We start from the raw sequence: 15,506 nt of genomic DNA, 5'->3' as shown, positions 1-15,506 counted from the left end.
TGTACATCAATGAGATCAGCTCTCTTCTAAATTAATTCAGTGAACTTTCACTGCAGTGTCTCAAAGAGTTGTAGAGTTCCCACAGTGCAGGGAGAGGCCATTTGGCCCATCAAGCTTCACCTACCCTCATATAGCATCCCACCAACCTATCTCATAACCCTGCATTTCCCATGGTGAATCGATGCAGCCTGCACATCCTTACATTACAGACAATTTAGCGTGACCGATCCACCTAACCTGCACATCTCTGGCCTGTGGGAGGAAACCGGAGCACACACAGGAAATCCACGCAGACACAGGGAGAATGCGCAAAATCTACACAGTCACACGGTGCTGAGAGACAGATTAAATGGGTGGGGGGGGGGGGGAGAGAGAGAGAGGTACAGTTGGGAGATGAGAGAAAGGTAGGTAAAATGTGTGTGAGAGAGAGAGAGGGAAAAGGAGATAAGAGAGTATCAGAGCAAGAGAGTTACAACAGAGAGGGCAGTGTTGGGAGAATTTGCACAGAAAGACAAATGGGAAAGGGAGAGAGATAGGGGCAGTATACAGATCAGGAGAGAGATAGAAAAGGAGCCTGCCAGACAGCATGGGAGCTTGATCCTCCCATCTGTCTCCATTCTGTGACATTTTGACTCCCTTGCTGTCATCAGGCTAGGAAAGGCAGCTCAAACTGGCTACATAGCTGGAGGGGTTTTATCACTAAACCAACTGCTGCCCATACCCTCACGCTCTCACAGCAAATCAGAAAAAGGCAAGTAGGCAAATTAAACACTGCAAACACACAGCACATACAAACACTTGTTGCAAAACATGGAAAACCACTCAACAACAGATTGCAGATGCAGCAATTCTGGGAGGGGACTGCAAAACTGTGGTATTGCTACCCAAGAAATGAAATCAGCTTTAGCTTATTTGGTTGAATGTGTGGCTTTTGATTATACTGTGATAATAACAGCATAGGTTCAATTCCTGTACTAACTGAGGCCACCACGAAGGTCCTACCTTTTCAACCTTGCCCCTTGCCTGAGGTGTTAAACTCCCTAGTGAGAGTGAGAACAGTGGTGGCTTATATGTCAATAGCTATATTCCCCAGGTTATGAAGGGATATAGCTTGTACGGGTGGCCCATGTTTGAAATACACAAAATGGCCAACAAGGATTAAACAAAATGAGACAGCCTGCTCCAACATTTAAATGAAACATTATGGCACCTTTGAACAGGGCTACATCCAAGGTTAACAAGGGGCCCTGCAAGCAACCATCCAAGACAGTTTGATAAGAGGATGCCTAAGGATAGATAAGTGATTAATTGCAACCTCATTAATGAAATGATGTTATTCCATTAATTGAACAGTACCAGTTAGAAGAAGGGGTGTAAATTTCAGCCCATGAACCAGCAACTTAAGTCATTAAGCAGCTGTGAAAACAACAGCTAAAGTGATTTTGTAGTAACTGGTTGTTTCTTTGAAGTTATTCACAATATTAAGAAATAGTTTCTACTTAAAGATTCTTCAGATAATCAAAGAGATAAATTTCAATATAAGTATAGATACACATATAGCCAAAGTATAATTGAAGCATTAGGGGAAAAACGTTTAAACATAAATGTGAAAGTTAAGTAATCTCAGGGAACACTTTCACTTTCTCTGAAAAGGTGCCTGGCATGTCCTAACAAAATAGATTGGTTGCAACTTATTAATCACAAAGTGCTAACAGTAGAAATAGCTTTATAATTTCATACTTTATAACTAACTTTATCACAGAAATTAATATTATGAATCTTATAGCAGTTAGTCAAAACCAACTGTCTTTTGTATATTTATATATATAATTGGGACAGTGGAAAATATAAGAAGAATAACTGAATTTCATAAAGGCAGCATATGAAATTCAATGAATAGTAATTCAAGCAGTCCTTAGAAATAAGCAAATATGGGACAGACCAGAAGTTGTATAACCAGTAAATTTTGATGCATAAAAAGATCCCTAGGCCTGGTGATTACAATGTCTGTTAAACACCATGAGATCATGGGAACCTGGGGCTGTCGATAGGAATGCCCATCATTGACCAGTGTTTCACAGAATTGGGTGTACAAAATAAGAGGGAAGGACGCTGTGACCACGCTGTGTGTGAATACTGCAACACAAATACATAAAAATGCTGTATTTCACTGTAAAAAACAGAGTGTGTCATTGATCTCTCTTCCGCTCCACCCAGGTTGATAGTGTGCTTAAGAAGGCATACGGTGTGTTAGGTTTTATTGGTAGAGGGATTGAGTTTCGGAGCCATGAGGTCATGGTGCAGCTGTACAAAACTCTGGTGCAGCCACACTTGGAGTATTGCGTACAGTTACGCTTGGAGTATTGCGTACAGTTGTGGTCGCCACATTAAAGGAAGGAATGTGGAAGCATTAGAAAGGGTGAAGAGGAGATTTACCAGGATGTTGCCTGGTATAGAGGGAAAGTCTTATGAGGAAAGGCTGAGGGACTTGAGGCTGTTTTCATTCGAAGAAGGTTAAGAGGTGACTTATTAGAGACATACAAGATTATCAGAGGATTAGATAGGGTGGACAGTGAGAGCCATTTCCCTCGGGTGGTGATGGCTAGCACGAGGAGACATAGCTTTAAATTGAGGGGTGGTGAATATAGGACAGATGTCAGAGGTAGGTTCTTTACTCAGAGAGTAGTAAGGGTGTGGAATGCCCTGCCTACAACAGTAGTAGACTCACCAAGTTTAAGGGCATTTAAATGGTCATTGGATAAATATATGGATGATAATAGAATAGTGTAGACGGGTTTCAGATTGGTTTCACAAGTCAGCGCAACATCGAGGGCCGAAGGGCCTGTGCTGCGCTGTAATGTTCTATGATCTGGGCTAAAGATTAAGAGAATAGTCATGTTCTCACATTGAGGCCAGATTCAGGGAAGATCCCTTAGCCCTTTCCCTGGATTAACTGGTTTTTGCTTGAATAACAGCCTGCCACTTGCCTGCCTCATAATTCTTTGTCTCCTGTCGGGGTTTTGGTGGTGGTGGTGGGGGGCCAGGCAGTGGCGTGGTGGGTACACTCGTTCAAAGCTGATCCACTCTGTCATTACAGCTTTGATAACATTTTACTTTATTAATAATGTAATTGCTTAGTATGAGCCAGGTCTCTGCTCAATCAGCCGCCTGGGACCTGTTACATTGACAAGTTTGTTCACGCCACGGTCTTTATTACCTCTGCAAGAGACAGACACCACAGCAGGCATGATGGGCACTGCATTCACCGAGGTTTCAATCTTCAGAGTATACAGTTTTCTGTGTCTCCCGATTGGGTCTCCGTTTTCTGAAATTTCAACACATTTTGTGTTTTTGCTTCAGGATCCACTTTCCAAATCGAACATACCCAGGACAAGTAAAGCACGGGGTTAGATCCAGAGTAAAGCTACCTTCATACTGTCCCCAAAAAACACACTTAGGACAGTTACAGCACAGGTTAGATACAGAATAAACATGCCTCTACACTGTCCTTACCAAATACTCCCTCAGCAGATACAGCACAGGTTAGACATCAAGTAAAGTTTCTTCTACTCTTTTACACTGAAAGTAAGACCAGCTCAACATGGTCCCAATCAGACACTCCCAGGAAAAGTACAGCATAGACAATAGATTTTTTCTGGCTGGATTTCAGAAGGTCCCAACTAGCATCAAAACCAGGAACAACAAATAAAGACCACAGACCAACTCTCAAACCTACTCCAGGTGTCTCAGCTCTACAGCACACAATGTGAGGCATACTCAATCCAACAGAGCTTGATAACAAGATAACAAAGTGTGGAGCTGGATGAACACAGCAGGCCAAACAGCATCTCAGGACCACAAAAGGTGACGTTTCGGGCCTAGACCCTCATCAGAAAAGGGGCACGGGGAGAGGATTCTGAAATAAATAGTGAGAGAAGGGGAGGCGGACTGAAGATTTTAGGAGAAGATAGGTGGAGAGGAGAGTATGGGTGGGGACGGAGGGAGGGGATAGGTCAGTCCGGGGAAGACGGACAGGTCAAGAGGGCGGGATGAGGTTAGTAGGTAGGAAATGGGGGTGCAGCTTGACGTGGGAGCAGGGGATAGGTGAGAGGAAGAACAGGTCGGGCAGGCGGGGATGAGCTGGGCTGGTTTTGGGACGCAGTTGGGGGGAGGGGAGATTTTGAAGCTGGTGAAATCCACATTGATACCATTGGGCTGCAGGGTTCCCAAGCAGAATATGAGTTGCTGTTCCTGCAACCTACGGGTGGCATCATTGTCGCGCTGCAGGAGGCCCAGGATGGAGATGTCGTCTAAGGAATGAGAGGGGGAGTTGAAATGGTTCGCAACTGGGAGGTGCAGTTGTTTATTGTGAACAGAGCATAGGTATTCTGCAAAGCAGTCCCCAAGCCTCCGCTTGGTTTCCCCAATGTCGAGGAAGCCACACCGTGTACAGCGGATGCAGAATACCAAATTGGCAGATGTGCAGATGAACATCTGCTTGATGTGGAAAGTCATCTTGGGGCCTGGGATGGGGGTGAGAGAGGTGCGGGGGCAGGTGTAGCACTTCCTGTGTTTGCAGGGGAAAGTGCCGGGTGTGGTGGGGTTGGAGGGGAGTGTGGAGTGGCTAAGGATGTCGCGGAGAGTGGTCTCTCCGGAAGGCAGACAAGGGTGGGGTTGGAAAAATGTCTTTAGTTAGTGGTGGGGTCGGATTGTAGATGGCGGAGGTGTCGGAGGATGGTGCGGTGTATCCAGAGGTTGGTGGGGTGGTATGTGAGGACTAGGGGGATTCTCTTTTGGTGGTTATTGTGGGGGCGCGGTGTGAGGGATGAGGTGCGAGAAATGCGGGAGACACGGTCGAGGGCGTTCTTGACCACTGTGGGCCGGGGGGGGGGGGGGGGGGGGGGGTTGCGGCCCTTGAGGAACGAGGACATCTGGAATGTACGGGAGTGGAATGCCTCATCCTGGGAGCAGATGCGGTGGAGGCGAAGAAATTGGGATTAGGGGATGGAATTTTTGCCACACTTTGTTATCTCGGATTCTCCAGCATCTGCAGTTCCCATTATCTCTGAGCTTGATAACAATTTGTTAGATATATTGGGTAGATACATCAATGATAGGCATATGTAACAGAGTACCCATTGCATGTTGGAGTACAGCAACTCCACTCAAAATTACATTTTAATTTGAATTTGGTAGTTTCCTTTGATAATTTAAGGGGATACTATCTGGTTAATCTGGCTCATTAGCTTCCAAAAATAGTAATAAGAGGCGATTGGGGCTACGTTCCTTCTAAATTTTGTTGTTCCCACACGGACCCCAAGTAATTTTGGGTACATTTAAACCAGAGCGAAAGTCTTGTTTAAGGATGGTGGAGCATGTGTCAGGCTGTTGTGTGACAGTGCATGAGCACAGCTTGCAGGGTACATTAGTTTGAAGATACATTTATTCATGATTATTCCATGAATAAGTAATAATCATAGTAAATGAATAAACCAATTATCTAAAAAGATACAAGTGCCCAATTTCATACCTATGGGCTTGAAATTCATTAACGAGTTGTTCACAGATCCAGAGAGCTTCCCAAGGCAGATGTTCCTTATGTGGAGCTTACCCACACAAAGTTGCTTCGCTCAAACTGAGCTCCACCAAATGGAACTGTCCACAACATATTCCCATAGAGAGCTCCCCAAGTGCAACATTGCTCCACGCTTAACACACTGCCAGCACAGTTTCCACCACTTACATTATGACCCCCCCCCGCAAAATATTCCCCACAAGGAGATATTTCATGTGTACCACTCTCCCATACAAAGGTCCCTCCATAGTTATGCTTACCCACACAAACATGCCCCATTTGTAACACTTTCCCACACAAAGACTCCCCACACATACCAGCCTCCCAAACAAGGTTCCAACCCTTTCCCCCAACGTTACACTCCCTGAAATATAGCTACTTCATACATAACACTCTTCCACACGGAGCTACCCTATACATAACACTTCCCCATAGTGAGCTACCCCATAAACACTCTCCCAAACCAAGCTACCCTATACGTAACACTCCCCAAAAGCGAACTACCCTATACATAACACTTTCCCACACCAAGCTGCCCCAAATATAATATTCCACCACACCGAGCTCACCCATACAGAACACTCCCCGACATGAGCTACGCAATACATAGCAATCCTTCACATCTAGCTATCCCAAACATAACACTTGCCCACATAACAAGCTACCCCTTACATAACACTCCTCCTCATGGAGATACTCCATACAGAACATTCCCCCAATGGAGCAAGCCCATACATAACACTTCCACCCCACCACAGTGGGCTACTCCATACATAACACTCCTCCACACCAAGCTACCCCATTCATAACACTCCTCCACACTGAGCTACTCCATATGTAACACTCCCCAAAACCAAGCTACTCCATACGTAACACTCCCCCACATGGAGACATCCCATAAATAACACTTGTCCACATGGAGGTCCCCATAATTAACTCTCCTGCTTACAGCTCTCACATATGTAAAATTCCATTATGTGGAGACCTTCGTGAGTAATACTTCTCTCGTGGCACTTTCCCATTCGCAACACTCTCCCACACGGAGCTCCCCAGTGTGTAAAACTCCATCATTAAGACATCCCAATTAATTTGAAACGTTAATACTGATGCTGAAAATCTGAAACAAATACAGGGAATGCTGGAGAAACAGTTGCTGCCAGACCTGCTCAGTTTCTTCAACATTGCCTGTGTTTGTTCCTAATTAATTTTGATGCGGTAGGTTTTATAATGTCTGGGAACCACAGGGGACAGAGAGCAAGAAATGGGAACATATGCTCTGCAACATGCTGATGTTTCTGTACCTCTGCATCCAAAGTAATCTCACTGATATTGACCCCGATCCCCATCAAAACCAGGAAAAGCTGCCATGTAAATCAGATGTGACAACACTAATCCCTTGGAAGCCAGCACATCAGGGTCAGCTGAGAGGGATTGCACAGCTATGATGCATGATGCAATCTATTTAGCAGAACCCTTGAGAAAATCAGAACATTGGTGAGATTTGATTCTTTTCTGTTAAACACACCCTTCAAGTGCTGGAAATTGGAAACAACTGGTTATTTGTTAACAGAATAAGCACTAAACTGGCAAGTCTACTATTTATAGCCCGGAGACAATAAGAACTGGAGATGCTGCAGGCCACAGTCTATAGGTGAGGCTGGAAAAGCACAGCAGATCAGACAGCATCAGAGGAGCAGGAAAGTCAACAGTTCAGGCTGAAACCCTTTGTCAGAACTGGGGAGGGGAAGGAGAGCCCAGAAATAAATGGGGGTGGTGGGGCTGGGGGACAGGTAGGAGAGATGGTGATTGACGGATGTGGACGGGGTTTATTTTGATTGGTCTGTGGGAAGGGGGTAGGTGAGTAGGAAGATGGACCAGTTAATCAGGTCAGGTCAGGAGGGGGGAGGACTGGACATAGGATAAGTCTGGAGGTGGAGGGATTTTGAAGCTGGTGAAGTCAATGTTAAGGCCATTGGGCTCTAAGCTTCCAAAGCGAAACATGAGGTATTGTTCCTCAAGTTCACATTTGGCCTCACTTTAACAGACAGTGGAGGAGGCCAAGGATGGACATGTCACCAGGGGAGTGGGACGGGGAATAAAAACGGATGGCAACCGGAAGGTCGGGTTGGTCGGTGTGTGCAGAGCGCAGATGCTCCATGAACCGGTCCCCAAGCATGCGTTTGGTCTCACCGATATAGAGGAGACCACATCAGGAGCAACGGATGCAATAGATAAGGTTGGATGAAGTGCAGGTGAATCTCTGCCAGATCTGGAAGAATTGTTTGAGGCCTTGGATGGAGGTAAAAGGAGGTGTTGCACCTCTTGCAGTTGCAGAGAAAGGTACTGGATGTGGTGGAGGAATTGGTGGGAAGCATACAGCTGACAAGGTAGTCATGGAATGACTGGTCCCTGCGGAAAGCAGACAGGGGCAGGGAGGGAAATATCTTTTTGGTGTGGGGTCTGATTGTAGTTGGCAGAAATGCGGGAAGATGATGCGTTGAATGTGAAGGGTGGTGGTACATGAGGACTAAGAAGACTATCGTTATTTGCTGTTGTGGGGAGAGCTTTCAGGGCAAAAAATGGAGAAAGTGCAGTTGAGGGCATCCTTAATTACAGAAGAGCAGAAACTATAGTCCCTAAAGTAGGAGGATGTCTGGGATGTCCTGGAGTAGAATGCCTCATCCTGGGAGCAGATGCAGCAGAGACAAAGGAATTGGGAATATGGAATAGCATTTTTTGCAGGAGAAGGTATAGTTGTGGGAGGCAATGGGTTTGAAATGGATGTCAGTGGTGAGTCACTTTCCAAAGATGGAGACAGAGGAGTCCAGAGAGGGGAGGGAGGTGTCAGAAATAGTTCAGGTGAATTTAAGGGCGGGGTGACAGGTGTTGGTGAAGTTGATGAACTGCTCAAGCTCCTCATGGGAGCACAAGGCAGCATTGATGCAGTCATCAGTATAGCAGAGAAAGAGATAGATGCGGGATGGTGCCAGTATAGTTGCAGAAGAGGAACTGTTCCACAAATCCTACAAAGAACCAGGCATATCTCAGGCCCCTACGATGCCCATGTCCATCCCTTTGGTCTGAAGGAAGTGGGAGGAATCAAAGCAGAAATTGTTGAGAGTGAGGGCCAGTTCAGCTAAGTGAATGAGAGTATCAGTGGAGAGAGTGTGGTTAGGCCTACGGGAGCAGAAGAAGCGGACGGCTTTTAAGCCCTCCTTGTGGGGAATACAGGTGTACAGGTACTGTCCATGCATGTTGAAGATGAGGTGTTGGGGGGCCAGCAAATTGAAAGTTTTAGAAAAGGTGGAGGGCATAGATTGTGTCACTACTTTTGACCATTCCTAACTGCCTTTAGACTAGGTGGCTTGCTGCACTATTTCTGGGCAAGTTGTGGTCAGGAGTTTCATTTATCCAGACCAGTAAAGACGACAGATTTCCTCGCCTAAAGGACACTAGTGAATCAGTTACGGTTTTCTAACAATTGACAATAGTTTCACAGTCACAACCACTGAGGCTATAGTTTTTTTACTTCGACTTTATTAATTGCATTATAATTCCAGCAGCTGCCCAGTGTGGGATCTGAAGCACTGGAACATCAGTCTGAACCTACTGGATCACGAGTCCAGTGACATTACTATTATGCCACTGCAACTCCAGCCTGATGAAACAAAAACAGGATATTCTGAAAAGACACTGTGGGAACATTAGCAAGTGCTCTGTGTAAAAGGTGTGTAGAGGTTTGATGGGAGGATCAGGTCAGGTCTGAGGGCACACCCTCCCCCACCTACCTTTCAGCCAAACCAGTGGTGTGTACTTCCTGAATTTGCCTCTTCCGGACGCCCTCTCCACCTGGGGAAACCTCTCATTTCCAGTCCCAGACCTGCATTGCAGATGCAGACTGTAATGTGATTTTTGGAAATCCAATAAAAACAGTGCACAGAAATAACAGAGAAACCTGTCTAAAAGACGCCCTGACCCGAGTAAACCTCATTGGTTAGGTCAAAAAAATACACAGTGCAGTGAAAAGGTACAGCTAAACAAATGCCACTGACAACCCTGGAAAGTGCACCCTGGAATTCATTTGCAGATTTTAAAGGTAATTGGAGAAAAAGCACAGATGGCACTTTTTGCAATCTTATGGCACATTGTAAATTGCACCTTCCTGTGCTGAGCTAACTGAACGTTTCCACTCCCAACACCCCACTAAAATCCCACTGTAATGTTCTGCTGGACTGGGGAAGGGGTAACAAGGTACAAAGGGTCAAAGGCAATACAAGCAGGAATACGTCATTTGGCCACTCAAGCTGCTCTGCCATTTATTGCTGATTTCGACCTCAATGGCGTTTTCCCACAGTATCCCCATATCGCTTGAAATCTTTAGTACATTTGTTCATGGGATGTGGGCGTTGCTGGCTTGGCCAGCATTTATTGCTCTAGAGAAGGCAGTGGTGAACTGCCACCTTGAACGACTGCAGTCCTTGAGGTGTAGGGACACCCACAGACCTACTGCACAGGGATTTCTGGGTGTTTGGTCCTGGAGGCAATTTTTCAAGTCAGGACAGCGTGGCGACTACTGACATCGTTGATATCCATTCGGGCTGCCGACCTTTGAAATGTGGCACAGGCACAGCAGTCACTAACTTCCTCCACGAGGTCCCAAGTAAAATTTTAAAAACCCAACCCTCCCAAGTCCTTCCTCAGCGCCAAGTCTGATCCTAACTCGGGTGCCCTCTCCACCATCCACCCCTCCAAAATCCAACACGTTCCCTGTATGGAATGGCAGGGTAACAAAGACTTTCAAGAATGTGTTGGATGATATTTCTCACAGAAGTTGCAGGGGTTACGGGAGGTGGAATAAAGGGCAAGAAAATGGGCACATAGCCACGACGCTCCTTGGAAAGAGCTGGTGCAAAGGAAGACCAGGGGAACCCGGACAGTCTCCTTCTGCACCCTAATACTGGTGTGATTCTGCAAACTGGCAAAACACTGGTCCAGGACCCTCACCCCCACCACCAACTTAACATCTGAGTCCATCATTTGGAGGGGGTGGGGAGATGTGGAAAAGTTACCCATCGCTGACATTAACATCCCCCTTTCCTTCCCCCCCCTCCCCGACACCACCCCCCCCCCCCCCCACCAAATCCTTGTCCAAGGATGGAAACATGGAAAAATGGGAAAGGGGTGAAAGAGAGAAAGGGGGGGGGGAGGTGTATGGTGAGAGAGAGCAAGTCACCCAGCCGTTATGGAAACCGGTGGCAGCCAGGAGGCTTTCGGGGAGGCAACTGGCTGCCTCGAAGACACGAAGGTGGGGGGGGGGGGGGGGGGGGGGGTCGGTGGTGGAGGGGATTAGCATCCATTTTCCAGTTAGTGAAGACTTTCTTGTCTTTTTTTCTGGGGGGGGTAGGGTGGGGTGCAAAGGAAAAGCACGCAACTGGAAAGGAGTCACGTCCGTCTTTTTCAAAGTCAACAGTAACAAATTTAGTAACGACGACGACGACGACAATTCCTTGGTGCTCACAGATATGGGTCCCACCTCCTTGGTTTTGACTCTGAGGGAGAAGAGGTCGACCATCAGATCAGGGGTTTCCTGTTGTCGTTGCTCCAACCGCCTCCACATACTGCACGAGACGATCATCGAGGCGCTGGACCTCCAACCCATTGTCCTCCCAGCGGTGGTCCTCCAAGGGATGGTCCTCCCAGCGGGGGTCCTCCAAGAGATGGTCCTCCACCCCATTGTCCTCCCAGCGACGGTCCTCCAAGAGATGGACCTCCAAGGGATGGTCCTCCACCCCGTTGTCCTCCCAGCGACGGTCCTCCAAGAGATGGACCTCCAAGGGATGGTCCTCCAGCCCGTTGTCCACCCAGCGGCGGTCCTCCAGGCGGTGGCCCCGATGCCGGAGGCTCACCCCCAGCACTAGCAGCTGGACGGCGCCGAACAGCAGGCACAGCTGCGCCAGGTAGGCCCGCAGCAGCCAGGCGGCCAGCGCCAGGCCGTACGAGGCGGCCAGGAAGAGCGCCAGGCCGTGGAGCCAGAGGCGCAGCAGGCCGCGGAGGCCGAGAGCGTCGAGCGCGGCCCGGGCCAGCGGAGAGGCCACCAGCAGCAGGGAGACCACCGCCGCGTCGAAGAGGTGCCGCACCAGGTTGAAGCCGATCTCCAGGGGCTCGGGCTCGGTGCTGGCGGCTGGGCTCACCACCTCCTTCGCTCGTCTCACTCCTCCTTCCTCTCGCCCCAGGGAAGTCGCTCGACTCGCCTTATTCTTCAGCACCACCTCCTCCTCCACCTTCACCTTCAACTCCGGCTCCACACTCCTCTCCCTCTCCTTCCTCTTCCTCCTCCAGGGCCACGGAGGTGGCAGTAGCCAGTTTCTGAGACGCCTGATGCAGCCGAGCAGCAGGGCGGCCAGTTGGGGCGGCAGCAGCAACAGCCAGCCCAGGAGGCCTCTCTTGGACCTGGCCGGGATGTGAGTCCCTCTTCCCGGCTCCTGGCTGCCGTTTGGCTCCGCTCTGGTCCTCATTCGAGCAGCACGCAGCAGAGAGAGACAGAGAGAGAGTGTGTGGGGGGGGGGGGAGGTAGGGAAAGAGACCAGGCGATTACGACAACTTGGGCCAAGCGACAGCAAACAATTAGAAAACTCTGCCAACTCCCCAGCAAAGTGAGTGAGTGTGTGAGAGAGAGAGAGAGAGAGAGAGGTGGGGTGAGTGGTGGAGAAGACAGCTGGGAATTTGGGATCTTTCGCTCTTTTCTTCTCTCTCTCTCTCTCTCTCACATCGGAAATTCTTCCTGACGTTCTGGCAGGGAGGGACTTTGTGGAAACGTAAGAAGCTTATAATCCACACTCTCTCTCTCTCTCTCTCTGTCTCGCAAAATGCAACAATGTCAGAAACTCAAAGACCGCGCTGCTTCCTGCGGCCAAAACTCTCAACATTCCCGCAGAAATAAATGCGCGACATATTCTGCAGCCGCTCACATTCCTCTCAAAACCCTTTTTACTCCTAAAGCTCGGAAAACTTTTGTATGATCAAGGGAAACTGTCGCAGCGCAGCGGAGAACGAATTCCGCGCGTCGCCCAACCGCGATCCTCCTCCTCTGCCGCCCCCCGCCAGCTCCCCGAACCTTGCCCTAGTTATCATGTCCTCCCTGCCCCAGCTGCATTTCTGTGGCGCCTGCCCAACGGGGCTTCACGGGCAAAGGAAGCACTCTCACTGCTTCCATCTGTCACCCGTGCCGTAATGTTGCTGTGGGCTGTTATTTCGCGCACGGTATGATCTCACAAACCAAACGGCAGACAACCTGTGGTTGAAAGTTGCATGCGGGGAGGACTCCCCTTTCCTGCTTTCAAATAGCGCCAGAGAGGAGAAACGCCCCTCAGTCCGGATTACGCGCTCAAAAGAGCTGAAGTGGGAGAGGCTTGAACCCAGGAACCTCTGAGCACTCGATTGAAAATGCCATCCACTGAACCGCAGGTCCAATATATCGCTTTGTTTTGCATTCCATTATCCCCTTCCCTTTTACAACTTGCGGAAATCCCCTGTGACACTGCGGTGAGTCAGTAGACATCTGAGACTGAAGAATGCTGTATCCCAGAGGATGTCAAAACGGAGACGTGGTTCTCCGGGTGTCCTGCCTTCCCAAACGCTTTGGAAAATCCAGCGCTTGCCCAGTAGCAACTTCCAGTTCCAAGGCAGCGTTTTTAAAACAAAACAAAATCCGTGATGTGGTGTGGTGTTATTTGCTGCTCTTCGATTGCTTTCGAGAGGAGCGGGTGATTCACTACGTGAATCTGAACCACTGCGGACCATTGGTTGGTGTAGGTGGAGAGACAGTGCTGTGAGGAAGCGAGTTCCAGGAGTCGTGACCTAGCGACAGTGGAAGAACTTCACTATCAAGTTAGGATAGTGTGTAGCGAGCAAGGGAGCTTGAAGCAAAGCAGTCCTGCTGGCTGAGACAGGGGTAGTTCGTCTTCCAGACATCAGGTTCCCGAAACAACTGACTGCCACGTGTCGAGACGATTTATTTTTTGCATGTCTTTAAGAAGTGAGGAGAAAAATCACCCTGATCTGGGAAAGGGGTGAAGAGGGATTTGCAGAGCTGACCGTAATGTTTACTTACCTGCACGGGTGTTAAAAAGCCGTACAGTCAAGCCTGTCAATAAATCTCAGGGGCCCAATCAGCCACGTCCGAGAAGCCTTGAGGGAGGAAACAGCGTGCATACCTGCTCTAGTAGTTCACGGAACACAGCAGGAGAACAGCCTGGGAAACGGAAAAAAAGGCTGACAGTTCCTTCTGATATTAAAAATGGGATTTAAAAAAGCACAAGAAACCGCAGACGAGTGAGAGGGAGTTCAGGAAATCATTAACATTCCTGCGAAAACAGACGCGCTGGCCATGCTTTCGATATTACACTCGTAACAGATGCGAGCAAATGGAGCAACAATTAGCGTGGATTAGAAAAGGGTTCTCGTTGGTTGGCAAGTTGATTCTGACAGGTGAGGGCATTGAGTCTTCTGTAGCCCCCTTTCTTGACCGAGGCACGACGCCTGGATTTGTTCCATTTTCCTACAGGGAACAGAGACCCTTCTTATGAACAAAACAACGTCGCTGGAAAAGCTCAGCCGGTCTGGCAGCATCTGTGAAGGAAAAAAAAGAGTTGGCGTTTCGGGTCCGGTGACCCTTCCTCAGAACGTTTTTTTCCAAAGAGAACCCTTTTCTAATCCACGCTAATTGTTGCTCCATTTGCTCGCATCTGTTACGAGTGTAATATCGAAAGAATGGCCAGCGCGTCTGTTTTCGCAGGAATGTTAATGATTTCCTGACCTCCCTCTCACTCGTCTGCGGTTTCCTGTGCTTTTTAAAAAAAATCAGAAGGAACTGTCATCGGACCCGAAACGTTAACTCTGTTTTCTCCTCCACAGATGCTGCCAGACGTGCTGAGCTTTTGGAGCAGCTTTGTTTTTGTTCCTGATTTACAGCGTCCGCAGTTCTTTTGGTTTTTATTCTTGACTATGAATACACGTAGCGTCTAGTAAACAGTGGGCCACATCACGAGTTTAGCTGATAATCTTGAATACTGCCTTTGTGACCAAAGTCAGCCAGCCCTACTTGGAGCACAGCCAGCGCATTTACAACATCACGTCAATATTTTCAGTTTACGAGAGTAATATTGTGTTGTTATTCAACCAGTTTCAGTAGCTGCTTTGATGTTAAATGATCAATGCCTGATTGTAGCATCCGATCATAAAGAGATGTCTGTAACCAATATAGTAATGGACAAAGTCGTAAGTAACCTGTGATAATGGGAACTGCAGATGCTGGAGAATCCGAGATAACAAAGTGTGGAGCTGGATGAACACAGCAGGCCAAGCAGCATCTCAGGAGCACAAAAGGTGACGTTTCGGGCCTAGACCCTTCATCAGAAGTAACCTGGGTCAGTTTCGTGTTCTTTGGACAACCAGATATTTCAAGCCTTGTAAATTTGTGAACTGTCAGCCAATGGACAGAGACGGATGAGTATCCATGAAAATCTGTTGCCTGGACAATTCATTTCCAAAGCGCGATCAGTATTCAGTTAATGTCACGGCAATCATGAGGGCTATGAACATGATAAGTAGACAAGGTCTTTTCCCTGCGGTGGGGAGAGTCCAAAACTCGAGGGCACAGGTTTAAGGTGAGAGGGGAAAGATTTACAAAGGGACATAAGAGGCAACCTTTCACGCAGAGGGTGGTGCGTGTAAGGAATGAGCTGCCAGAGGAAGTGGTGGAGGCTGGTACAGTTACAACATTTAAAAGGCATCTGGATGGGGACATGAATAGGAAGGGCTTAGAGGGATAAGGGCCAAATGCTGGCAAATGGGACTGGATTTGTTTAGGATATCTGGATGAGTTGGACCGAAGGAGCTGTTTCCGTGCACAACATCGTGGGCCGAAGGGCCT

At 48.2% G+C, this 15,506-nt stretch overlaps 1 protein-coding gene across 2 annotated transcripts; it reads right to left on the bottom strand.

Moving 5' to 3' along the window:
* Positions 1 to 10,898: 10,898 nt before the first annotated feature.
* On the bottom strand, positions 10,899 to 13,625 carry c34h6orf47 (chromosome 34 C6orf47 homolog). Of its 2 annotated transcripts, XM_048520139.2 has the most exons (2): positions 11,344 to 13,625; positions 10,899 to 11,298 (listed from the first exon to the last, which is right to left on the bottom strand). In XM_048520139.2, the coding sequence occupies exons 1-2, from the start codon at positions 12,088 to 12,090 to the stop codon at positions 11,152 to 11,154; spliced, it is 894 nt and encodes a 297-aa protein (XP_048376096.2). In that variant the 5' UTR covers positions 12,091 to 13,625; the 3' UTR covers positions 10,899 to 11,151. The 2 variants fall into 2 exon arrangements, with proteins under 2 accessions (XP_048376096.2, XP_048376095.2); XM_048520138.2 differs by having other exon boundaries at positions 10,899 to 13,625.
* Between the last annotated feature and the right edge of the window lie 1,881 nt (positions 13,626 to 15,506).

This window comes from Stegostoma tigrinum, chromosome 34 (genome assembly GCF_030684315.1).
Source record: "Stegostoma tigrinum isolate sSteTig4 chromosome 34, sSteTig4.hap1, whole genome shotgun sequence".
NCBI classification, from domain to species: Eukaryota; Metazoa; Chordata; class Chondrichthyes; order Orectolobiformes; family Stegostomatidae; genus Stegostoma; species Stegostoma tigrinum.
This window is presented reverse-complemented; position numbering and strand designations above follow the sequence as displayed.

Bases quoted from the DNA above. Each gene is read 5' to 3' on its own strand.
- c34h6orf47 (XM_048520138.2), bottom strand. From the start codon at position 12,090: ATGAGGACCAGAGCGGAGCCAAACGGCAGCCAGGAGCCGGGAAGAGGG.